Source organism: Dermacentor albipictus, chromosome 6, assembly GCF_038994185.2.
Source record: "Dermacentor albipictus isolate Rhodes 1998 colony chromosome 6, USDA_Dalb.pri_finalv2, whole genome shotgun sequence".
Lineage (NCBI taxonomy): Eukaryota > Metazoa > Arthropoda > Arachnida > Ixodida > Ixodidae > Dermacentor > Dermacentor albipictus.
Window position 1 is genome coordinate 39818536 of NC_091826.1, and position 25751 is coordinate 39844286.

The 25751-nt window shown below is 48.0% G+C and overlaps 2 protein-coding genes across 10 annotated transcripts in view; one reads left to right on the forward strand and one right to left on the reverse strand.

Annotated features, from left to right (window-relative positions):
* Nucleotides 1-1484, forward strand: part of Creld (Cysteine rich with EGF like domains) — a 38491-nt gene extending 37007 nt beyond the window's left edge. For all 7 annotated transcript variants that reach the window (XM_065455237.2, XM_065455239.2, XM_065455240.2 and 4 more), the window contains one exon: nt 1305-1484. In XM_065455237.2, the coding sequence (XP_065311309.1) occupies nt 1305-1369 (65 nt within the window). In that variant the 3' untranslated portion in view covers nt 1370-1484. The remainder of the gene's footprint in view (nt 1-1304) is intronic.
* Nucleotides 1485-11622: 10138 nt separating this feature from the next.
* Nucleotides 11623-25751, reverse strand: part of LOC135920958 (beta-1,3-galactosyltransferase 5-like) — a 246569-nt gene continuing 232440 nt past the window's right edge. For all 3 annotated transcript variants that reach the window (XM_065455244.2, XM_065455245.2, XM_065455246.1), the window contains one exon: nt 11623-14120. In XM_065455244.2, coding sequence (XP_065311316.1) covers nt 13105-14120 — 1016 coding nt within the window. In that variant the 3' untranslated portion in view covers nt 11623-13104. The remainder of the gene's footprint in view (nt 14121-25751) is intronic.

Consider the following 25751-nt stretch of genomic DNA (forward strand, 5'->3'; position numbering starts at 1 on the left):
CTGCAAACTCACAACTACTGGTACATGTATGAATATTTGTTTCACACACAGCGACAGCTTGTAGAGTTCATCATTTGTTTATTAACAACACTTTTCTCAACAACAAACACAATGAAAGTCAGCGGTGACATTTCGTGCTGAAGTTGGATGCCGTCACACCAACTTTTGAAATGCCTCACCACACTGGTGCACAATTGCTTAACACTCCCCGAGTTCAGCATCTTCACAACCAGCAGAGATTTGTTTAGTGCAACAGTGCAATTTTAGGAACTTTCTCCAGAAGCTGCGTTTCTGGTACAAGCTACTACCATAAGCCGGATAGTTGCAATTTGCCCCAGTTTTCATTAGGGTAGTAGGAACTTGTCGCTCCATTTCTAGTCTCAACTTAGGGAATGCATGTTTTGAAGCTGTGCATTTTTTGTGCAACACTGCATCTCGAAGAGCTGCTGTTACGAGAAAATCTGCATTGTAGATATTTGTAGGCAATGAGGCTCTTTCAAAATAAACACTCACATTGCTTCAAAGTGCACATCGTGTTTGCACAATGTGTTTTCCACGTTTCCCCCATACAAGTCACTTTTTTTCAGGGTGGAACAGCTTGCTACAGTCACTCATATTCATCTTTTGAGATGGTGTGGGTTTCTTTGCACTGTGAAAGATTTCCCGGTGGAAATTATCATTTGCAAGATATCATTTGCATCTCGGTGGCAGTGACAAAATGGCTGTTAAGCTGCTTTTAGTCAGTTTGGAAAACAGTTTAAACAAATGGGATTGCACTTTCATGTTAGATATGCGATATTTTTAGGGCAACTTAACATGTTTTTACTATTCGGTGAGTGAGCTTGCACTTGGAACCACCCACAGAACTGGCGTGGTTATATTTTTTACTGAGATATGACCTTGCAAGCAAAACCGAGGCGGCTAAGCCTAGTTCGGCCTAACATATTTCTCACCCTTTCACTGTGAGGTTGAAGTTGGTACAATGAGACATTCAGCCTATTAAGCCTAGTGAAAATTATGTTAGGTTGTTTTGACATCAGTGTAAGGCTGAAGTCGTACTAATAGCAGTTGCTGCTAAGTGATACTTGCTTTACTGAGCTAAGCTGGTGCTCTTTCTAACTGAAACATGCTTCGGCGACTTTATCTTAAGGCGGAAGTTGGTCAGGCTCGACAAGAGGCATGACATACGCACGTCACACCAGCTGTGGGAAATTTTTCACAGGGAAACCCACATGCCAGTTCACTTATCTTCCCATACGGAAGCTGTGAGAACTGAAAACGAGATTTTTCATTCCTGATTTCAGAGGAGCCGGTGTCAGAGAGCGAAGAACCCACACTACCCGAGTTCACGCACGGCGACGAACTCTGAGAGACTTGCAGTGCACAACACATCATTTCTGGCTGCTCAAAAAAGTCATTTTGTTTTTCAAAAAAAAAAAACTTAATTTATATATGTCATAAATACACCATATGTACAGTTTTCATACCCTGTTTCATCTCTTGCGAGTTCATCTACTTTACAAACTGTGTTACAAAAATTGTGTCACATTAACGTGTACAGTTACCGCTGCCCTTATAACAAAATTGATCCACTTTCTGCTGAATGGTAGTGTTTACCAGCACATAAATAAGAAGTACTTGCACACCACAGAGATTTTGACTGCGGCAAAATGAAGTAATGTGTTGTGTCTTGGCAGTTGTGCTGTCCACACAGTTCGAACTACTACTAGAACACGATGCAATTGTGTCTTGTGTCGTTAGCTGTAATTTGCAGGTGGTGCCATAATGTCATCAGAATAAAAAAATAGAACCACATGCACGAAAAGTGCAATTCATCTAGTGTCGCGATACAGGCACGCATTGTTGAATGAAAGATGTTTGCACTTGTGCTAATCTTAAGTGTTCCTAATATCTTTCGCTCTGGGTCTTGCGAGAGTAGACTGGTATGCTTTTAAAAAGACCCAGAAGGCAAACGCAGAATCTATCTAGAACCTAGAAATAATAGATGGCTTAGTTGCAGAGAAAATGATTACTAAGGGGGCAGTACAGTTATGCAATTTGCAACGCCCACTAGGATGCAAGTTCGAAGTGTATCTGCAAATTGATACTGCCTTGTTTCATTACAAGGCTTGAACAGAATGTGCTGCACTTGTAAAATGTAGCTACTGTAACTAAGAGAAGGCGTCCAACAGAGCGGTGTCAGCACTTGTGGGATCTGTGGGAAGTTACTATGAAGATGAGCCCAACTGCATTTTGTTTCTCATTAAAATGCAACGTAATCAGCTTTTTGGTCCATTGAGTAACTTCAGTTAACCAGTTACGAACAGGACATGTTACGTTACAAGCTGTTGCTTTATTTTTACAGTGGCCGCAAGAGTGCTTTTCTAGGTTCCCATTATGTTCTTGCTTACAATGCTTTGGGGAACCTTGAAGCACTAAATGGTCCCCTGGCGCCGCCGGAAATGTAAAGACTAGAACCTGTTGTAAAGTGCCATCCAGGCAGCACTTTACCACATTAACTTTTATAAAGGCTTTAGTAGCAGCCCAGATAGAAGACAGTGAAATGTTTGATTGGCGAGGAGGCCAGCTATCCCCCACTGCATCCCCGTGCTCCCTACCGTTGCCTCGACCAGCACTCGCAATCGGCATTTTTGCCTTCTCCCACAGCGAAGCCTCGGAGCCACGCGACGTTTTTCGCGACAATCACGGAGGACAGGGAAAGACCAGGAGAAGCGCGACCAAGGTAAATGTACCTGGTAGCGAAGCTTCCATAGGAGCCCATACGTTCAAAACATGGCGGTCCATCGCCGGTTCATGGGGCTTAGCGCCATCTGTATGTGGTGGGAACACTTCCGGCGGAAGAAAAAATAACGTGACGCCATGTCCGTTAAAAGCAGAAGTGACGTCATTTTGTTTTCGAAGGCGCGAAATTTGTTTTGTTGTTCTTCCTTTGGAGCTATATATTCAAATGCCCCGCCATTCGGCTTGATGGGCGTTTCGAGCTTTCAGCGTGGAAAGCAATGCAGGAAAAGGCCAGCCGTACGGTTGTCGAAATCGCATCCCTGCACAGAACATATCGAACATACATTCTTTGGAGGCCGACGAAAGCTTTAGGTGTAGACTGCTGATCCTTTTGTCGGATGCCAAGCCCGTCGGCCAGCGCAGTCGCACGAAAACAACTACACAATTATCTGGCGGTCGTAACTCACTACTTTTGACTGAACAGATTAAGAAGGAATGAAGCTACCCGCGTCACCAAATTCAGACAAACTTCGACAAGCAAGAAAGCACAAATTGTGAGGGGGGCGTATTTCAAAAGGTGATACGAGTGCGCTTTCTGTCCATTTCAAGACGTGCATTGCACTGCGAGTGATAGTGGCGTCAACGCCCCCTGTAGCGATGGGCGCCGAAAAGAAATGCATTTATTAATAATATAAAAATTAAACGCATTTTCTTAACTCATCACGAATATATAAAATTGACTAGGAATTTTATTTTCGTTGAATGAATCTAAGTGTGTCTCGTTTGAATTAAAAAACGCGTTTTTCTTTCCCAATGTTTGTTCCCTCCAAACATAGTCGCGCTTCAATCGCTGCTCCCATAACCCCCCATGCTGATGTCGGTGACAATCTGTACTGAACCGCTTTTCGCCCGAAGCTTCGCGACCTATTTGGATCGACCTTGGCGCGACATCAGACAGCTATCCTCGGCAGACCAACCTTCTGTGACGCCGCCCCTTCCCCACTCCGCGGGGCCTATCTGCGCGTTGAGTCGTTGAGAAGTAGGCTGTCGATGGTTGCGGACTTTAAAAGACATTGTTCGGTTTGCAGTAGCTCTTAGTCATGCCCTCGCCACACCACTCTACTCTCTCCCGTACTCTCCGCACCATGTGGCGAAGGCCTTTCCCTTGCAGCCTTTCCTTTGTTTTTATGACTAGGCTTCAAAAATTGACACTTTACGCTCCCGTCCTTAACCTCCCCCCCCCCCCTTTTTTTAGCGGTGCATTTCCAAAGGCGATAAGCAGTGCCCGAATCGCTCCCCAGCAACGGCTCCTTCGGAGTGATGGAACCCAGTCTGGGAGGCTGTGCTTTTGCAGACTACTTAAGCCGAGAGCAAAGACACTGTCTAAAGCTCATTCTTAAAACAGTTGCACCCTTTGGGGTGTATATTTGCCACACAACGATAATGGTTATCTGCCTTACTCGCGTTTCCTTTCTTGAAAACGCTGCGCTCGATACTCGTCGAGAACGCTGTGTCGCGCTGGGAACGCGCAGGCTGTTCGTGACTTGGATGTACCGGAGTCGCTGTGTTAAAGAAAATGCACGACAGATGACGATTATCGTTGTGGGACCAGGTACGCCCCAAAGGGTTCAAACCTTTTTAAGTGCCTAGCAGCCATGGCGTGTTTCCGGCTCAGCCATCACTTCCTGCACATGCCGTTCGCAAAAGCATAGTCCTCGAAATCTGTTTGTCACCTGGCTAGCCCCAAAAGGCATGTTAGAGTGGCAGCCCTCGCAGATTCTTGCCGTCAGAGGTGAAGCCAGCGCTTGCCCCTACTTCGCCCTTCAAAGCGTTCTGAACTACACGGAGAACAGTCGCAGTTCAAGAGCTCTTGATCTGTTAATGCGTCTGCAACGCAAGCCTATACAGCTATAGGGCCTCTATAACGTAGGACTGGCTGAATTTATATATTTTATACTTACGGTGACTTAGCAACGACGACTGCAAGTTTGCCTGTACAACCAAGGAATTAGGCATCCGCGACGGTCGACTTTTGCTTTACAACGAACGCCGCGTAGCGGTGCAGTCGTTGCCCTACGCAGACGTCACCGATGTACGTTCTGCGTTAACGCTAACTGAGCATTAGCACTATCGTAAGGGTTTCTACAGGAATGGCTCAGCTCGTACCCTGCTTGTTGTAACGCATCATCGAGTACGACGGCTGACGAATGCGTCGAAGTTGACGTGGTGTAGTAACTGACAGCCGACGCCATCTTCAAAGCCATCAATGGCGAGAAGGACGCGAATGTCGACGAAGCTACAATGATGAAGATCCCGTAAACGAATCAAGAATTTTGACTGCAAGGGAGGCGATAGCGGAATTCGACGATCTCCAGCCAGGCTTTCACTCTTACACTCTAAGAAACTTTTACACCCTTTGAGTCGTATCTTGCCACACAACAATAAACGTTATTTGTCTTGTCCGCATTTCCTTTCTTTAACGCTGCGAGCCTGGTACTTCCTAGTAACGAACGGCATGCGCGTTATCAGCATGACATAGCATTGCCGACGGGAAAGTAGCGGGCGCGGCGTTTTCAAGAAAGGAAACGCAAGCAAGGCAGATGACGATTATCGTTGTGTGGCAGGTATACACACCAAAGGGTGTAAACATATTTAGAGTAAGAAATTTACACCCTTAGGGTCGTATCTTGTCCCACAGCAATAATCGTCGTGTTATCAGGTTGACACAGCATTCACTACAGGAAAGTAGCGAGCGCCGAGTTTTCAAGAAAGGAAACGCAAGCAAGGCAGATGACGATTATCGTTGTAGGACAAGATAAATCCCTTAGGGTGTTAGGACATTATTGTTCGGTTTGCCGTAGCTCTTAGTGATGCCCTCGCCACACAACTCAATTGTCTTTTTTTAGAGTGTTGCGTGTCCCCTTCGTTTTGCCGCAGAGCATGCTGGGAACCTCGGTGCAACAATGTTGGCTGGAGTCGCACGCTGTTAGACGAAATGTAACCGCTCACCCTCAAAAAATAAGATAGCGACTTAATGTTTCGAGTTCATGGTAAAAAGAGGTTGACTTTTTGTGAAATTGCTTAGCCTATAGCTGCCATATTGTGAGCGGTGCGATGCTCGACTTTTACAACAAAATGACGTCTACAACGAATTATTTTGAAGGTCCTGAGTACGTTGTCTTAAATCGCTTGTCTAAGAAGCGCATGATGCGGTTCTTCGTAATGTTCCTGTCTTAATATCTTTTTAACGTACTCTTTTAGCTTAATTCAAACATTTAAGCTCAATTTATCTTCATAGTTTGTATTAGTCTCACTGAAAAGAAAGCGTATAAGTCAAGGGCGTTTCGTCGCCTTGTACAGATAACCCTTATAATCAATACTTCAACACGAGAGTACAAAGCGCAGCGAAGTTTGGCGCATAGCGAGTTGCGGGGATGTACAAAGGTGTCGGAGCTTTTTCATGCTTGTCATAATGTATTTATGCTTCAAATGGGCTTCAGCTCAATTTTCGCACCAAGGGCTATTTCGAAGACGCGGTGCCGATAGTACAATTGAAACGACTCTGCTCTAAACTACACATAGGAGCAATCCCCGCGGAGAGGCCATGGTACGTTCACTGAGAAGAAGAGTGGACAACTCGCGGACTACTTTTTGTGGCTATAAAGGAAAAGCTACGGGCGCGTGGCTGCTGTACATGTGTTACCACGCCAAGTAGTCCGGCAGCGCTTGACAGTGCTTTTGGATACCCGTAAAAGCGCTGTTCACTTCCGAGCCTTTGCACTGCAGTGGGCGTAACCAGGCTGATGATGATGATGATGATGATGATGATGATTATGAAAAGCGCTGAATCGGCGCAGCTTCCACGCGCGACGGGTTTCGCATTTCCTCAGACGCGGAAGGAAAAGGCCGCAAAATAAGTGAACCTTTACACTCAGTGGTGTCTCCAGTCTTATTTAACTTTTGCTAATACGGTGTTTATGTTTCCTCTTGCCCAGCCTAAACCGTGACCTGGATTAAAGCGCGTGACTCCTTTCAGAAGCGCTTTCAGTTGCGCGCGCTTTGCATCCGTAGCTTTCCCTTCATAGCCAGAGAAAGTTGTCCGCGAGTATAGCGATTCCTTTCATCATCATCATCATCAGCCCGGTTACGCCCACTGCAGGGCAAAGGCCTCTCCCATACTTCTCTAACTACGCCGGTCAAGTGTTAATTGTGGCCATGTTGTCCCTGCAAACTTCTTAATCCCATCCGCCTACGTAACTTTCTGCCGGCCCCGGCTACGCTTCCCTTCCCTTGGAATCCAGTCCGTAACCTTTAATGACCGTCGGTTGTCTTCCTTCCTCATTACATGTCCTACCCATTCCCATTTCTTTTTCTTGATTTCAACTAATATGTCATTAAGCCGTGTTTGTTCCCTCACCCAATCTGCTCTTTTCTTATCCCTTAACGTTACACCCATCATTCTTCTTTCCATAGCTCGTTGCGTTGTCCTCAATTTAAGTAGAACCCTTTTCGTAAGCCTCCAGGTTTCTGCCCCGTAGGTGAGTGCCGGTAAGACACAGCTGTTACACACTTTTCTCTTCAGGGATAATGGCAACCTGCGACTCCTTTACGCGGGAGTAACTGAGTGACCCGAATTTGACTCCAATTCTCTTGCACTAATCCGTTGGAGTACGTTCATCCTACTGCCTGTGCCTACGTGGTTATAGCGCATTCATCCGACTGGTCATTTTTAAAGCGCTCTTGCAGTGCTTGGAAAGTCGCGCGGGGCAGTCCGCATGGCGAACATAAGCGGCGTTTCAAGTTGGCGGACACTTTGAATAGAAGCCCGCGTGCCCTACCCCTCGAGAAAGCCCCGCTACCAGCCAGAGAGTCGTCGTTCCACGCACAAACACCGCTTCGTTAGACGCACCGCCTGCAACGTCAGTGGCACCGCACTTCGGTAAATCACCCAGCGCAGGAAATGCCGCTACTGGAAGTGCGTTGCGCATCAAAAATGAAAAAAAAGAAAACATGCAATGGCTACCGGAAAAGCAGATTGGTCGGAAATACTAGCCACAATCTTGATACAATAGCCACCACATCACACCGCACCACGCCATACTGTGCCCTAGTCCACATGGAACGCAACAGTATGTCACAGACAGAACCTCATTGCAAGTGTTGGTCAAACGGCCATTCAAGCCGCGCCGGACGCACTGCGGACCTCACGGGCTGCTGTCGTTGAAAAGGGCACAGACGACTGTGTCTCAGCGACAAAAGATGACAATCAAGTGTGTGGTGCCCTGTATCTGCCTTTTGAACGTCGCTATTGGAAATGACAAACGTTGATCCTGCTAGAAGTTACAGCTTGAGTGATATTGTGAACAAACATTAGGAACAACCCGGAAGCGACATTTTTTGTAACTTGTATGGAAACCAGCGTATGTAATGCGGTCTTGACTGATTGCACTGATGATCTCGTTTTTGTTCTCGCAACTTGCCCGGATGTTCTCGTTTGTGCCCGGATAACGGCTCTGGCTTTTTGCCTCAAGGTCACTTGAAGGTCGCCGACAACGGGAGTTAAAAGCATTTCATGCTTAAAACAAGGAAGCGGGTCTCGCTACCTAAACGAGACTGACCTGTCGGCTACAGTATAGGAGAACGCAGGGAGGAAATGGTGCTTGCAGACGCTAGTCGAGGCAAGAGAAGAGGCCTACTCTGGTAGTGAAACGCGCCTCCTATCAGCATTGCAACTTCTCCTAGCTCTTAATACACACTTGAAAAATTCTTACGGTGCAACTCTCATAGACGGTTCCCTAGAACTTCTGGTGCATAAAATTTGGAATGGGGGGTGGTAAGGGGCCCTTGAAGCCTCGTAAACGATGCAGGATAAGTTGCGGTCAAAACAAGATGGCGGCTTAGCAGCCTCCTGAAAAAGCGCTGTAAACAACTGCGCACAAGAAAGCGTATTCTGGCTTTCTCTTGAACATAAACATGCAGATTACAGGCATTCAGGAATCCGAGGACACCTAAGCACTTATGAATTGTGAACGGAAAAGCATTAATGTTCCACTGAACGCCGCGGAGTGGTCCTTCGAGTTGCGAACTATTTGAGGGTAAGCGAGCGGCGTTTTAATTTGGCCTTACCGAGGCGCAGTTAGAATGCAGGCGAGAGCTTGCGTGGACAAGGATCGCGCGGAGAACAGGCTTCTGGGAGCGAGGGATGACGTGACTTCGCGTAAAACCCCTTAAACTTCGTAAAGTAGCGACACTCTCCTCCTCCACCTTCCCTCCTCGTTTCTGCTCTCTTTCACGCTCCCTCCTCGACCGTGGCGCCGCCTACGCTGCTCGAGCGTAGCAACGGCGCCAACATGCGCTCCTCGCCACTCCGTAGACGCTTCTCGAGCAAAAATGGCGCTGATGCACGGCGTGAGGGCCCACGTGATGCTATTAGGCCAATAGCGACGCGGCGTCGGCCAGAATGCGCGAGGAGGGGGCGGCATTCTTTAAAGAGTGGCACTACTTTACGAAGTTTAAGGGGCTTTAACTTCGCGGCGATGCCCTCTCTCCTCAGGCAACACCCGGCGCGCTATAGCGCGGCATGTGTTCCCTTTCGCCTGCTCTGCTCCGTCGAGGCGCGCTTGTGACGTGGCGTTGCAGTCAATGACAATGGCGGCTTACGTGCCGTTTCGCTGCTACAGACGACAGACGCGAGGCCTTTTCGCTTAATGGGTCATTGGTGCCGTTTCGCTGATACAGACTACAGACGCGATGCCTTTTCGCTTAATGGGTCATTGGTGCCGTTTCGCTGATACAGACGACAGACGCGAGACCTTTTCGCTTAATGCGTCATTGTTAAATGAACCAGACGGGAGCCAAGAAACCTCGCGTGTCTTCTATTTTGATGCTAAAGCATAAAACAAAATAGAAGCATTACGTCACACGGGCAGCCGTGGTAAGAGAACTCTGGGAAGCCATTCCGTTCGCTTTTTCCCTCTTAGTGTCTGCCTAATACGTGCTCCCTCAGGCGGCGTTCTGGGTGAGTGTTTTTGGCTCCCGGTAGTCTAATCGATGCGTACTTGTCCGGCTGCCTTGCCGTCACAGAGTTTCGTACAATTGTAGGAAACTATGCCGGTCGTAGATATTCCATAGCGGAAGCACTAAAACCTACCGCGCGCTTTGATGCGAGAATATCGTGTTGGGCCGTCTCGTTTGGCTTCAACTGAGTTGCGAAATGCTTCTAGTTCTCTCCGTACTGCAGGCGGTCATTTATGCATTTTTCAAATTTTTTATGCTTGCGACTTCAGACGTTCTTGTACCTTTATACGCTTTACCCGACTTTTTATCAGCCTACATTTTCACTTGTTTATATACGCATGAAGGCAATAAAGCTCCTCGCGCATGCATAATCATTGGGAGTTGTTGAATTTATATCAATATTTTGTTCAATATGATCAATTCGCAAAGTCAGTCGTTCGAAACCGGAAGGGCGAAGGTAAGGCAAGTACATCTACCAATCGTTCTCATGCTAGCCAAACTGTCGTGCTTGCAGCTCCCAGACACTAGCGCCAGAGTTCCCTCGAGTACTTTTTGTAGGACACTATGGCGAGCACTGTAATGTGCGGCGTTCTCAAACGGTGTCATGTCTTCGTCAGGTCTCGATAGAGTAGTGGTACGCCATGACGGGCTGCGACAGATATTCGCGACATAATTTCATAATGAAGAAACGGTTAAGAAACCGAATATTTTTAATGGACGACTTTCAAATGAGTCTAGCGTTATGTATACTGCGGTTACTATACCCTTGTTGCCTAGCTTTTAGAGACACTTTTCGAACCAAACAAAAAGAAATGACAGCGATCAAGTAATGAAAGGCCAACTGCAACGAAATTTTGGACTGCGTAGAAAGTATCGCTTAAGATCGTTGTGAACATATTAACGCGAGGGCGTCAAGGGCCCCGTGTCGCATAAAATCCGACGTCGCCATGCGGCGTCCCGCGTCCGGCGTCGGACCAAATTCGAATCAAATTCCGAACCACGCATACAAAACCACTCTTATACCACCATAGTAGCTCATAACTTGTCTTTCGTTCTTTACAAAGTTATTCCTCGGAATTTTGAGAACGGAGCCCACAAGCGAATGTAAACACCGCCAGCGCATATCTTTTATGCTAGCTCTTCTCAGACTGAAATATTAAAAGTACGAAACAACATATCAACCCACGCAAGAGGCCGCGTTTCTACCAGAAAGCTTGCCTTCGCGCATAGCGTTCGCCGCCAGCCTTTTTCGGTCAACGTTACGGTTACATAAGCTGCAGTTGTCGGGAAGTATGAAACGCAGTCGGGGGTCTTTGAATGCTATCGCGTTCCACTCTTAAAGGCGAAGCTTAAGTGCCCTCCAAATTTGTGAGCAGCCTCCCTGCAAGATCTTGCGTTTGAAGTACAAGTGGATGCTGAACGAAAGCCTCGCAAGAGATTGTGTGTTTTTGATACAGAAACTGAAAACGCCGCGATTACCGCATGCCAGAAGTGACATGTCTGGAAACGTTGAGAAACAGCGTGGCTCCTAGGCACGTTTTCCGAGATTCGGCGGCGCGCCGAGCATCTCGGAGGCAACGTGCTGGAATTTGCGTTATATCGGCCAACCATCGGGCACACGTGTTAACCATTGCAGGGATTGCTTCAATATTATATGCAACTCATTTTTAATCAATTTATTCAAAATGATATTTCCTTGCAGTTAGCGTTTAGCACGGGGAGTGACCGACTGTTTCACAATCGTGAAGGGTGACATCCGACCGGCACGCTACAAACGATGAAGCACTGTTCATGGCAATAATGCTGTCAGGAATTGTTTTCAGTACTTCGCGTAAGTATAAAAGCTCCTTGTCCATTCATGACTAGGGAATGTGCCGACTAGGTTTATTTGACCGAGATCAACCGCGTGTTGCCTTGATGTAATTCAGATTACCGAGGCTTCTGTAACAGGAGAAGATACAAGAACACTATAAAAAGGATAAACAGACCACTCGTTCAATGCCGGTGAAAACTCAAATATTTTTTTTATCCCGACATAGTAGGGCTCTTAGAGCGCCGTTCGGAGTAGACTCTCATAAAACGGTAATGAACAAAATACTACAACGTACCGGCATAAATATCTGCGCTACATTTGCAAAAACACAACAACCAACGTTCGCAGGGCATTAACTTAACACGCTTCGCGTGTAGACTCGGAAACGTTTCCCGATGCCACGTGTAAAAAACGAAGTAATCGATATGCGGTGGGCTTGATCACGAACTGTCAATTCGGTATTTACGCTGAAAGCTCAGCTGACTTTCGCAGACCTTCGGCGTTGCGTAAAAATGAAAGTCTCGCACCGTTCCATCTGTTACTGCATAACATGCAACATACTGCGCGCTGCCCTTGCAGGTATCGGCACCGCGCAAGCGCAGAAAAAATTACATCTTCCGCGCTACAGAGATCGTCCATCGACGCAAACTGCTGGAACACAACGTTGCACCATGACGAGACAACAGAAACGCGCAACGTTACAAGCTTTAGAGAGCGACACACACGACTTCAGGGGCCGATGCGTATGCGTTGATTGTGACCGTGGTTACGGTGTGTCACTTGCGCTAACCTTCTGTGCGCCAGGAAACTCCTGTGTGAACCGCACGATGCGTGAATCGTCAGTGGCCGCCACGGTCTTCAGCACTTCACGTGCGACTAGGTAGCACGTCGGACCCGCGCGACAGACGTAGGCACTGCACTTCAGCACAGCGGGCGATGCGATGGCACAAACTCATCTGGCTTCTTCGGGGAACAGAGCCTGGCACACTGGGTTATAGCGCGCACACAACCGGCAAACGGGTACCGCGCACCTTTCGAGGCACAGGTCTCGCGACTCTGCGTAGTGTAGTCGCCGACGTCTCACTGCTTGAGACACGAAAAACTCGTCACCGAGCTTGCGCCGCACCTTCCGCGAACTGGCACTCGCCGAACTCTGACCTTTGACTCCAAACACGGAGAACCACCTCGAGGCACGGCGTTGAGACTTGTCTTTAGAACACTCGTGTACCGACGTAGCCTTAGGAGGGGTATCCTGTAAGAGTCCACCTAGTGGGCTGTCCATTTCGGCCGCCGCTGACTGGCTCGAGCGGTGCAAGCGAGGAGGAGACGAGCGCCCCCGGCCAATCAGCGGCGATCGAAATGGACAGTCAACTAGGTGGACTGTTACATAGTACCGCCCTAGGACCATTCTGTTCCGAAAGTCCAGGCGCATCATCACTCTCTGCGCGTTTTGAGATATCGCCCAAGGGGCGATTCAGACCCAAATGTTGGACACGAAAGAATTACTTGGGGGAAAGAACCCCCCACAGACACTACCCTCCCGAACCTTCTGTCCTCGAAGTCGCGTTGTGCATCTGCATCAGCTCGTCCCACAGCCTGTACCGCTGCTCGACGATGCTGGGCGTTCCCAGGTGGGTGAACATGGCCTTGGGCCTGACGCTGGGCGCCGTCTCGTTCGGATAGAGGTCGTAGTACTGGCGCAGCTGCACGTGTCCCACGCCGGCCACCTTGGCCAGGATGCCCGTCGAGTAGACGTCGTCGATCCAGAGGAACGTCGCCTGGCGCGACGCGTTGAACAGCATGGGCAGCGTGCGCACGGGCAGGATGAAGCCCAGGCCGCCGCAGTAGGTCGGGTACGTGCGGGCCGCGTACTCCTGGCGGGTGACGAACCACTTGGACTTGCGATTCCGCACCACGGGCGTTCGCTTCCAGGCGAGGCAGTGGATGCTCGTGTCGGCCGAGCTGGTGACGTTCTTGAGGTAGTCGGCGAGCAGGAACACGTTCACCAGCGCGTCGTCGTCGATCTTGACCACGAAGCGCACCGACTCGCGGCAGTTGTCGGTGGCCCACTTGAGGCCGTAGACGAACTTGTAGGTCAGGTTGCGGTACGTGTCCACGAAGGGGAACACGACCACGTCGCCCACGCTGCGGGCTTCCTCCTGGACGGCGCGGCGAACGGTGAGGTTCTTGGACTGGCCCACGAAGAAGACCATGGCCGAGTTGAGCTGCTCGCTGACCACGGAGTCGCCGAGGGTGTCGCGCAGGAACTGACGGTGCGACGAGTGCTCGGACGCGGTGTGCACGAAGAACAGCACGTCCAGCGGGGGTCCCTGACACAGAGCCTGCACCTTCCAACCGTCCAGCGACGGCGGCAGGTCGTAGTCGTCGACGGTGACCCGCTGGTCGTGCAGAGAGAGGCGCATCGTGACGAGGAACACCATGCCCAGCAGGAAAGTGGCCGTGGCGAAAAAGAAAGTCTTGACGCACATCTTGCTGCGGCAGATGGCTTGCCACGGCACGCCGGGCGTCGCGAACAGGTCGGCTGAGTCTGCGAAGGGCGGGGGGGTGGGGGGAGAAAGGCGTGGCATCGTTCGTCATCCGGATAGGCGATCGTCATCATCACCATAATCATCATCAGCCTGGCTACGCCCACTGCAGGGCCCCCAAATGCCTCTCCCATACTTCTCCAACTACCCCGGTCATGTGCTGATTGCCATCATGTGCCATCACAATGAAAATCAAGCCTAATGCAGTATGCAGGTTTTTCCCGTATGCGTCAGATTCCCCTGTCCTGTGTCGGCGGAACTCATCCTATGCTTGCAGATGTTCTAGTCCAGTAACCCTCGTCTGATACTTTGTCTGCCTAGATTGCTTTTTTTTTTCTTTCCTTGACCCGCCGATGTAGCTCAGTGGCTGTGTGGCGTCGCGCTGCTGAGCACGAGGTCGCGGGTTGGAATGCCGGCCGCGGCGGTCGCATTCTGAAGGGAACGGAATACAGAAACGATATGTACAGTGCATTTGGTGCACGTTAAAAAAACCCAGGTAGTAAAAAAATAACGCGGAGTCCTACTACAACGTCCCTTATAACCTATTAGGCAGTTTGTCACGCCCATAATGCTCTTTTCCATCACTCGTGTCGTTGATCTTAGCTATATTTTTTTTCTATCTTTGTTCACTGGTGTGCGCTGTTGCATTTTGTTCGTCTACCGATAAGAATAGTTGTCAAGTACGCCGAAGAATTCCAAGCGGACTGACAATCTGCTACAAGAGTACAAGGGCGATATAGAAGCGCGTTTTTCAGCGCTCGTTACAACAATGGCGTTTTTCGCAAGATGGCCCCGATTGAGCGACGATACAAAAATTATCGCGCGCGCGATACCGGCGTATGCATTCAGGGACATCGTTACAAGAGGTCGTTGTGCCTTTCCTGAACGCGATAAGGATGCACGTGCGTCGATGACTGATTAGCCGCTGTCGCGATTTCGAATCCTGAATAGTCTTGAGAATGAACAGCGAAGATAACTGCGACAGGGTATAGTGCACGCATAGTGGCCTGCAACTGCACGTTCGAATGCGTCAGCGCTGAAGTGCCGGCGCATCCTAAGTCGCGGATGTAGCCCCGGTGTAACGCGGACTACGCTGGTGGCACTTGGAGGGAGGAGGAGGAGGAGGAGGAGGAGGAGGAGGAGGAGGAGGAAAGGGAAAAGTAGAAGGCAGGGAGCTTAACCAGAATAACGTCCGGTTGGCTACCCTACACCGGGGGAATGGGAAAGGGGAAAGCAAAGATCACAGGGAGAGAGAGGAGGGAAGGAAAGAAGGAAATTGCGGCGAGTTCGCTGACGCGTGCGGTCTTACAGAAAATGCATTAATAGTCACAGATAGTCTGCCGTCTAGCGCAGTCAACGTGACCGGCGGCGTCCAGCGCGCTTTGGAGCGGAAATAGGACACGTGATACCCCGCTTTCAACTAATTTAAGAACACTGATGACCACAAAGCACCCCCAAAAGTGTTATACCTCCTAAACTCAAATTTAATAGAACAATGCCACTGGACAGCAATGCACTTTGGGGCAGACTGCACATTTTTAAAAATCTGATGCTGTTCGGCTTCGAATGCATGCAGAAGGGTTGGAAATGTGGCTAGAACGTAAGAAAGGGTAACATGGAAACGTAATTCCTTTTGCTGAATAACTTTGAACAAACAGGTATTTAGAAATACGAAAAACAGAAATACGACCCCTGCAAAATTACGTTTTCAGAGGTGCTTACATGCCTTACGTGATTACACGATCAGCGCCGATTTGCCGCCTATTTCTTATGCGGTGTACTTAGTTTTACGTGTCACTGCATGTGCGGATGTCGCTGTTGAGCCCGGTACGTTCCTTCAGGGGGCATGTGCCCTGTCAAACCAATGCTGCATTTTTTCTCCTCCACTGCTAACCTGTACTCCCAATTGTGCACGGCTGTCTATAGTAAGCCGATTTTGCGAGTACACGGTTGTGTTTTTCGTTTCCCAATTTCTAATCGCTTTCAGTTTTTGCGCACTCGGAAATAGCCTCCCCTTTCGTTTATCTGTTTCCTCTACAGCTTACTTTCGTATACGCCAGCTGAGCACGGTGCCGAAGTCATCTAGTGTTTATTCAAGATAACTGACGCTGAGACGCGCTTCCAGCTCCACCGGATGCACTCGACGATAGAGGCCTAAGCGAGGCGCCTTTCAAGGGCGACCTTACACGTGCGACAACCAGAAGGAGCAATGACTGACAGCTGCTGCTTTTCCTTTCATTGATGCCCTGTCTTCTAAAAAAAAAAAATCATTATCGTAAACTTTACATGTTGCCATCATGAAACATAGTTCCAGCGCACATTTGGACACGGACGAGGAGAGAAAGACAACACGAACGCCGGGCACATGAAGGAGGAGGGGAGAAAGGGCCCATTGTACTAGAAAGTATATCGCTAAGTATGGACAGCTGGGCTAGTTGGTTATGATTAGCATTATGAAACGGCGTTCGTGTTGTCTTTCTCTCCTCGTCCGTGTCCAAATGTGCGCTGGAACCATGTTTCATAATGCTAATCATAACCAACTAGCCCAGCTGTTCATACTTAGCGATATGTTGCCATCGTTGTTTATATTATTAATCCTCGTCATCATGCACGGGAGGTCCCATTTCAGTTTCTAACTACGGGACCCCCTTTTGTATATATTGACCACGTAATAATCCCAGTTTTTGTCATGAATTAACTCATTCTGACCGTAGCTCAACAGTTTCGACTGCATGTGACTGAGCGCTGTTCAAGTGAAACATACTAGAGTTTGTGAAGGCTACAGGGTAGTGACAACATGCGCTCTAGGATTTCAGTTTGTTTATAGCAAAGCGGAAAAAAGCAAAACGGACATAGAAACAGCAGACAGAATTACCGTACAGAATCATGGCGCTACTTCAGTTGAAGCTATTTCTAAAGCTCAGAAACCCACCGCTACAATCCTCAGTGACCAACCATGGTGTCGGTAGAGAAAGATGGAAGGGAGGTTAGGCTGTATAGACCGGCTGGCTACCCCGTTATGGTGTCGACGTGCACCTCGACAATCCTCAGTAACCAACTGTTGCGTCGAGAGAGAAAGAGAAAAAGGAGGTTAGCCAGTGTAGACAGGCTGGCTACCTTGTTATGGTGTCCATATGCACCCTTTGGATGAAACAGCATCCTCAGCGTTCTCTTTCTTTGTCCCTTAGCCCCCCTCTCTCCTGTGTAGGGTAGCAAACCTAACGCTCGTTTCGCCGGCCTTGACTCATTTGTCTTCTCTCTCGCTCTGCTCTTTCAAACACTCGGTTAACAAGCCTAAGTAGCCCTAATTACATCAATCACATTAGAATGTTGCCGGCATAAGAAGGGCCTGTCCGAAACGTTGTCCGCATATAACGCTTTCAAAGACTTGAGTAAGGTTTTTTTTTTATGCAGAAGCTGTATGTGACGCGCATGCTTTTACCTTCGCATCTATGCCAACCATAAAGTTCACCTCATTTTCATCGTATTTGATCGAGGTGGGTGCTACAGTTCTTCCAGTGCAGCTAGCTAAATCCTACGCCGTTCCCAAGACTCAAAAACAACTCTCACGGAAGCGTGCATAAATAATATAATGCAAGGGCCGTAGTTCACCGCTCATTCTAAATGTTTGTCTAAACATCAACCACCCCCACAGCTTGTCCCAAAGTGTCACGAATTACAAGGTGACTCGTTTAGTTTCACCGACGACAGCGGGCTTCTCTCATAACGCATATAAGTACAAGGAGGAAACGAGGGTTCAGTATTTATTTGAAAAACTGAGGATTACGTCAGGAACGTTATAGTTTCGCCAGTAGCACTAAATATGCCCTGCCCCCACAATTTTCACAAAATATTAAATCTGTGACCTGCTCTTGAGATGCTAGGAAACAGTGGATAACGGCTGCTTAACGCTGTTGATAATGTTAATATGATAATGGCTGCAATTTATCCACACGCATTCAACTGTGTCTGCGCCACATAAGATATAAAGCTGCCCGCCCCCTTCCCCGCATTTCATGTTAAATTTTATCACGGTGACACTTCTACCAGGACAGCGTAGTAAGTTCTGCGTCGTTCGTGAAACACTTATAACGCCCGGGAGCGCTTGCATATGTAATTTACAGCAATGAGCGTAACTCATCCACACACCTTGAACTCTGCGTACGCTTCGCCCTTAACCTGCCTCCTGTTTTGTTCAATTATAAGCAAGACGCCTCGTTTAATTTCACAGGGGAGACTAACCCCCACGCTTTGAACTTTGCCTATGCACCGCCCTTAACGCATCCCTTATATTAGTCGACTGCAAAGAGGATGCTTCCTTCAGTTCACAGAGGACACTTGGGAAACCTAAACTACAGACATCGTATATATGCACAGAAATGATAAAAAACGGGTATTCATTATTTATTTGCAAAGCTCGTAGTTAGGCAAGAAACGAAAACCTGTGCAGCCATCACCCCCTAACATGACCTCAATTTCTGCAGTGTGTGCACACGGCGCCACTTACAGTTCCCAGAGGGTTGGGAAACACGACGGATAACGACCACATAGCGCTCTCGAGCACTCCACCGAAGTCGTCTTTTTTTTTTTTTTTGCGAACCCGTAATTAACTGACGCTTCCCAAACGTGGTTCATTAATCACCCGTATAAGGTGCCCATTAATTTCCTAAAAATTCCCAAGTCATAGCACGCTGACTTCGTATCGGGAGTTTTCGCAGTGTCCAGAAAGAAATGCGTTCGCAAATTTGCGGAACGATTGCAAATTTTCTACAAAGGCTGCAAATAACCTGCAAAGATAACACACACACTGTCAGCCACTGCGTGTTCCCTATTTCAACCAGATAAACAACATGCTCCGTTTGGTTCCCCGCGGATACCCGGAAAATCAACTATATGTATCGCATAACGCATGAAAAAAAAGATAGGAAAGTATTGAATAATTATTAAAAAAATTAAATTATGGGGCTTCACGTGCCAAAACCACTTTCTGATTATGAGGCACGCCGTAGTGGGGGACTCCGGAAATTTCGACCACCTGGGGTTCTTTAACGTGCACCTAAATCTAAGTACACGGGTGTTTTCGCATTTCACCCCCATCGAAATGCGGCCGCCGTGGCCGGGATTCGATCCCGCGACCTCGTGCTTAGCAGCCTAACACCATAGCCACTAAGCAACCATGGCGGGTGAATAATTATTTAGAAAGCTGGAAAGTAACCCCCACACTTCAAACTTTCGGCGCAGATCACCCATAACAGGGACCCTACACACTCTTAACGTAGAATTGATGCTACATTTGGTTGTCTCAGAACAGTGGGGAAGCTTTGTAGGCCGCTTCACGTAACGCATTTCTGCAGGCAGAAGACTGAGGCTCAGCGATTCTCATTTAGGCCCTAAGCAACCCATACACTTCAGAATTTTCCAGCGGATAACCGATAACATGATCCCATGTCCTATAAGCATACACTTGGTGAATGGTGTAGTTCTTTCGGGACGCCGTGAAAACTCGCATGTGCCGCTCTCGAGCGCTTCTAGTCGCACTAACAGCCTCGCTCGTAGAATAAAAAAAAAATACTTCAGCAACTAAGTCTAAATAACATATGGCGGAGCGAGAGTGGAGCCAGAGGACTACCAATATGAACAGTCTAATGAGATATCGGTTAAGCGGTTAGGCGTGTATGTGTGTGCCCGCGTGCGCAGGGCGAGGTTGAGAGGAGGTGGCTATCTAGGACGTTTCCAGGGCCGGTTTCCATCTCCGGCTGTGTAGAGGAACCGGATGTTGGGAGGAGTGCAAGCTTACGAGCGGGAAGATGAGAGGACGCCAAAGGGCTTGAGGGGACGGCCTCGTTTCGGCGAAGAGGGCAGCCTCGGCCCGTCTCCCTCGTGAAATTATTCATCGAGAGAATTAGATGACAAAACGTTTCCCGCATTTGGGCATAAATATCCTCAGGAAGAAGACAAAAGTTAACTCCCCACTTCCTTATTCTTTACCCCAACCTTACAGCCAGGGCAGCAACCGACTTGCACAACAGTGGCAACGAAACGCATTTTCAATCAATCAATCAATCAATCAATCAATCAATCAATCAATCAATCAATCAATCAATCAATCAATCAATCAATCAATCAATCAATCAATCAATCAATCAATCAATCAATCAATCAATCAATAAATCAATCAATCAATCAATCAATAAATAAATAAATAAATAAATAAATAAATAAATAAATAAATAAATAAATAAATAAATAAATAAATAAATCCCCAGGATGGACGTTCGACGCCACAAAGACGAAACCTGAACAAACTCCACGCGCTATAGCTTTGTTTCAGCAGGGCAATGTACTTTAGTCGCTGTATGTTCATAGCATTGTCGCCCACGTTTTTTCATTTAATTTTTTTGCCCCTAATCTAATCTTCGAAACCCAACGACGTCTGGACAACAGCTACGCGTCATTGAGGAACGCACGCATTCGGCACATCGCCGACGCTGTCGATCGTGCCCCCAATCACTTGGTGACGCAAGGAGTTCAAGGTTTCCGCGAATACACTTGCGTAACCCAGATAAAAAAAAAAAAAGAAAGGCGATCGCTACTGGGGGACGCGTTGGCGATCGAGAAGAATGTAGCCCTTATCTCGTCCCATCGAGGAATACGGGCAGTGACCGTGCCCTAAGAACGATATGGTTAATGCTATGTGAACTCAAACGGTCGGTATTAACGTACGATATATACTATATATAGCCAAGAAACGAAGACACAAAGGACAATATAGCGTAAATTACTTGTACTTAACTGTATTAAAGAGAGCGTAATGGAATTCAAAGTGGATGAAAAGCTTGCCGCAGGTCGGGAACGATCCCGCGTCTTTTCGTATTACGCGTGCGATGTTCTACCGATAGCGATTCTACCGATATATATATAGTTTTATGCACACTAGATACTCACCTTCAAAGTAGTGCTAGTGAGCGCACTTCTGTTGTGCATAACTCGGACAATCACGACGTCACGTCATGGATATATAAAGTGCACACATACCAGCCATTTAAATAGCGGACGATATTCAACAGCTTGTTTGGTATTTCCTAAATCTGACCTCTTCCCATAATTGGGCCACTGGATTAAGGAATGAATGAAATCATACCTTCTTTATTTCCTCGAATGCTGCGGTAAAGGAGTATTCAGCTATTTGAATTCCCATTCCCTGCCGATCCCCCATCAGTGGGCCATGTGTCACTGCGACACAACTTGTTTACGTGTTTATGTACACGCACATGTGAAACGTGCATGTTTGCGTGTATTGGGATGCAAGGGTATGATACTTACGCGCCGTGTTTCCGTGTGGCGTATGCTTATCATCACTCCTCCCCCCCCCCCCCCCAATTATCAAACGACGCCTTTGGCCTCGTGACATAGCTGCATCGTCGTCGCAGTGTGCAAGCGCCCGAACCGGTCTTTGCATCTCGGCACAGCTGGTGAAAGGTATAGTGCATAAACATAAACATGGCATGACGATGTGACCTGTGCGGTGAATGATAATAATAATATTTGGGGTTTTACGTGCCAAAACCACTTTCTGATTATGAGGCACGCCGTAGTGGAGGACTCCGGAAATTTTGACCACCTGGGGTTCCTTAACGTGCACCTAAGTCTAAGCACACGGGTGTTTTCGCATTTCGCCTCCATCGAAATGCGGCCGCCGTGGCCGGGATTCGATCCCGCGACGTCGTGCTCAGCAGCCGAACACCATAGCCACTGAGCAACCACGGCGGGTATGCGGTGAATGATTGTCGAGTGTGATCCCCACTTCGCATAAAATGAAAATAAAGGCAATTGCAGCCATCACGCTTTGCCGCATACCACTTATAATTAGCGTCACGATGGCTTCGCTTCACCTAGATCCTTAATTCCAGATGGAGCTGCACATTTATTTGGTCTAATTCTCACAGCAACCTTTAGAAAAAGGAAAAGCGAAAATGTTTCCGCTATTTTATCTGAAGAGGACACCCTAATGTTAAGCGAAGGCATTGTTACACGCAATGACAATTGCATTCTTTTTTTTTTTTGAGCCTCACGGCGAAACTCGTCACTTGAACTCATCACTGTTTCATCACTGGAACGAGGAATCGAACCCTCGACCAAAGTGCGCAGGCCTCGGGAGCGCGTTAAAAACGCTGCCTCGGTGTCACGTGGCAGGCGTGCATTCGAAAGACACTGCACTCGTGCAATCGAAAGACACTGCACTCGTGCATTCGAAAGACACTGCACTACGCATGCCCGCCATGCCGCTGAAACAGTCCTCGATGATCCTTCAACCTGCCCGTCACGTGACGCGGCTGAATTATTCCTTGGGCTGTGCTAAATGCGAACCTATGCTGGCAATCAGGGTATAACCGAAGACAGGCGAAGTTGCTTGTCGAAAAACAAAAACATTAACACATACCTATATACAGGGTGTCCCAGCTAAGTTTAGCCAGAGTTTAAGAACATGCTAATGGCACGTAGCTGGACAGAACCAAAGTAATGTTTGCCGTCGCTTGGAGATACTTGAGTTATGTTTTTTCTCTTTTTCCTTTTTTTTGCTGTTTGTGTGCGTGCGGAAGCTGGTTGAACATTTGAATACATGTCCTACAGTCTGTAGGACACTGTAGTGCATGTGCATATTTCTTTTGTATCTGGCTGTCTTGTATGAACGTATATGTAACATCCTTCCCTGTTATGACCCTCAACTGACGGTTGACAGTATTTCTAAATAAAAAATTATTTCTTTTTCATTCCGACTAATTGTATAATGATTAAGACTATAAGCCTTGATCAGCTTCCCAAATATAATATGATGAAAAGCGTCGATGATAAAATTGTAGAGCCACATGAAAAGCTCCCTATACAGCTTTCTGTTGCTGAATACGTGCTACCTTAAAGTATTTCCGAGCGTGAAAGAAGCCCGGGAATACACGCAAAGTGCCTCGAGCGGCCAGTCGCGCTCCAATTTTTGCGTGCATTCGCGGGCTTCTTTCACGCTCGGAAAAACACTTACGTAGCAAGTATTGAGGAACAGAAAGCTGTATCTGTATCTCGGACCGCCACCACATATTCGCGAAATTACGAATGCATTGCGCGGGCTTCCGCACGCTACCTTTCACTTCCTTTTTAAAGAGTTAACATCGCAATATAGCTGTCGAAGACCAGAAAAAAAGTATTCAACCGAATTTGCCTCTTCACGTCGCGTTTCGTCACCCTGACGAAAACGCACAATTTTGCAGAACTATGGCTTCCCGGCACAAATTTCAAAACACGTGACCTCTCGACAGCCAATCGGAGCTCCAACATGGCGGATAATGGCCGCAGTGCAGCCGCCATGCGTGTCGAGAATATAGCCTTCACTAGTTCTGCAATCTCGAAACAAACTGTTTGGCCGTCCAGTCAGGGTTATACCGTGGCGCGTATCTTATCTACGAGGCCGCCCAGCGGGAGAAACGCACGTGGCTACGACTTCTTGCTCAAGACGTAGAAAAAGGGGGGCAATCGGACGAGATAAGTCAGGAACGCGTGCACCTTGGTAGCGAAAACCTACCCAGCGAACTCGCTGCATTCTGAACGCGCAAAGTATACGTGCATCTTCGATAATCAACGTGAGACTCTCCAGTGTGCCTTAAATAGACTGGATGACAGGCCATTTACGGAAGCGAAGATCTTGGGAGCCTGGCCTCACAGTTCATTAGCCCAGAATGTAGTTCGAGCGCTTTTTCGCTACCTGAGGGCAACAGACTTGAGTGCCCGACTATAGACAGCCTACACCTAAGTTCTCTCTCTCTCTCTTTCACTCCCCATTCCCCTCCCCACGTGTAGGGCAGCAAACTGGACTCAGTCTGGTTAACCTCCCTGCCTTTCCGTTTTCCCTTCTCTCTCTCTTCCTGCGTAATTGGAATTCCACCCGCGACACCACGAACTATAGAAAGACATCAACTCTGCGCCGACAGATCTAGGCGTGTGTTACGCGGACGTGCGCTCAGGTCTGACAACCACGTCCTGGAGTTAAATCGAATTTTATTCAAGACGAGCACTATATACGTCGTGTGCATAGTCTTCGTTCAAAGGCAGGAGTCGGTTTCATGGCGACGCCGTCAGGTGAACTGAACAACGCGTGAACCACGCGCTTATCGATCGATCGACGACGAAAAACTCGTTTTAAGTCGTAAGCGCTTACGACGGAAAATCTGGCGCGTGAAAAAAAAAAGAATCACCGCCTAAGCACTCCGTACAGATAAGCACTCCGTAATCAGCGAAGCTGAAACGTGGGGCCCCGATGTTTATCAATGGTTTAATCCCGACGGTTCATTGAACTCTTTCTCAATTATTGGTTAACGCCTGTGTTAATGAGGTCCCACACACGTTCGGCTGCGACGGAGAGAACGACGTCATTGACGGTACGCCCGCATGCAGTCCGCCGTTGTCGCTTGCATTCGATGTCTCGAGTTTGCTCGGCGGCGTGGTTAATTAGCAGCATCCGCCCGCCAGTGATGCTTGCGATTCTTCAAAATTAAACCTGGCCGTCACGTAAGAGAATGAATGGCTCGTACCCCATTAAGCAATGGCTCGTACCCCCTTAAGCAATGGCTCGTACCCCCTTAAGCAATGGCTCGTACCCCCTTAAGCAATGGCTCGTACCCCCTTAAGCAATGGCTCGTACCCCCTTAAGCAATGGCTCATACCTCCTTAAGCAATGGCTCATACCTCCTTAAGCAATGGCTCATACCTCCTTAAGCAATGGCTCATACCTCCTTAAGCAATGGCTCATACCTCCTTAAGCAATGGCTCATACCTCCTTAAGCAATGGCTCATACCTCCTTAAGCAATGGCTCATACCTCCTTAAGCAATGGCCACAGCCCCGTAAACACGGCCTCCCCATTACGACGACAGAAGTGGAATTCTACGTTGGAATGATAAGCGGCAACGGAGCCAGCTGTGGAAGAAGACGACGACGACGAACGAGGAAGCAGTGGCACGAGAGCGTTCGCACGGTTGTGCCAAGGCTCGCGCCAACGAGATAACTGTGGAAGACAACGACGACCCTCGAGCCCTTGCTGATTACTACAGTTTTCTGTACAAAGGCGCGGACAGACGGATTTTCGTTTCGCCTAGCCATATAAAGCTTTGCTTAAAAAAAAAAATCCATCGCGAATTACGCCTGCGGAAGTGCCGACCAAAACCAGCAAAGCTACAGCGCCCAGTCACAAACGTGAGAAGAACAATGACAAAAAAACGCAGGGCTTTGCAGGATGACGCAAGTAACAAAAGAGTGAAGCTACACTGGGTATTTCACATTGAGATAACGACGTAGCAAGCCGTATACGGTCTCAAAAATGAGTCAGCGTGGTGATAAAGGTTCGATCATTCAAACCTAAGCTACACCCGAGTCCCCTTGCAAAAAAAAAAAAAAATCTTATTCGTGGGTGATTTTACCTACGCGTAAGGTTCTCGCGCAGGCATGCCTGACGAAGAAGCGACATTTAATCGATAAAAATTTAACTTTGTAAGTATAAATTCTGGGGGTATACGCGCGCGCCACACCCACGATCTGAGCATTGAGGCACGTCGTAGTGGGAGACTTCGGATTAGTTTCGACCACCTGGGT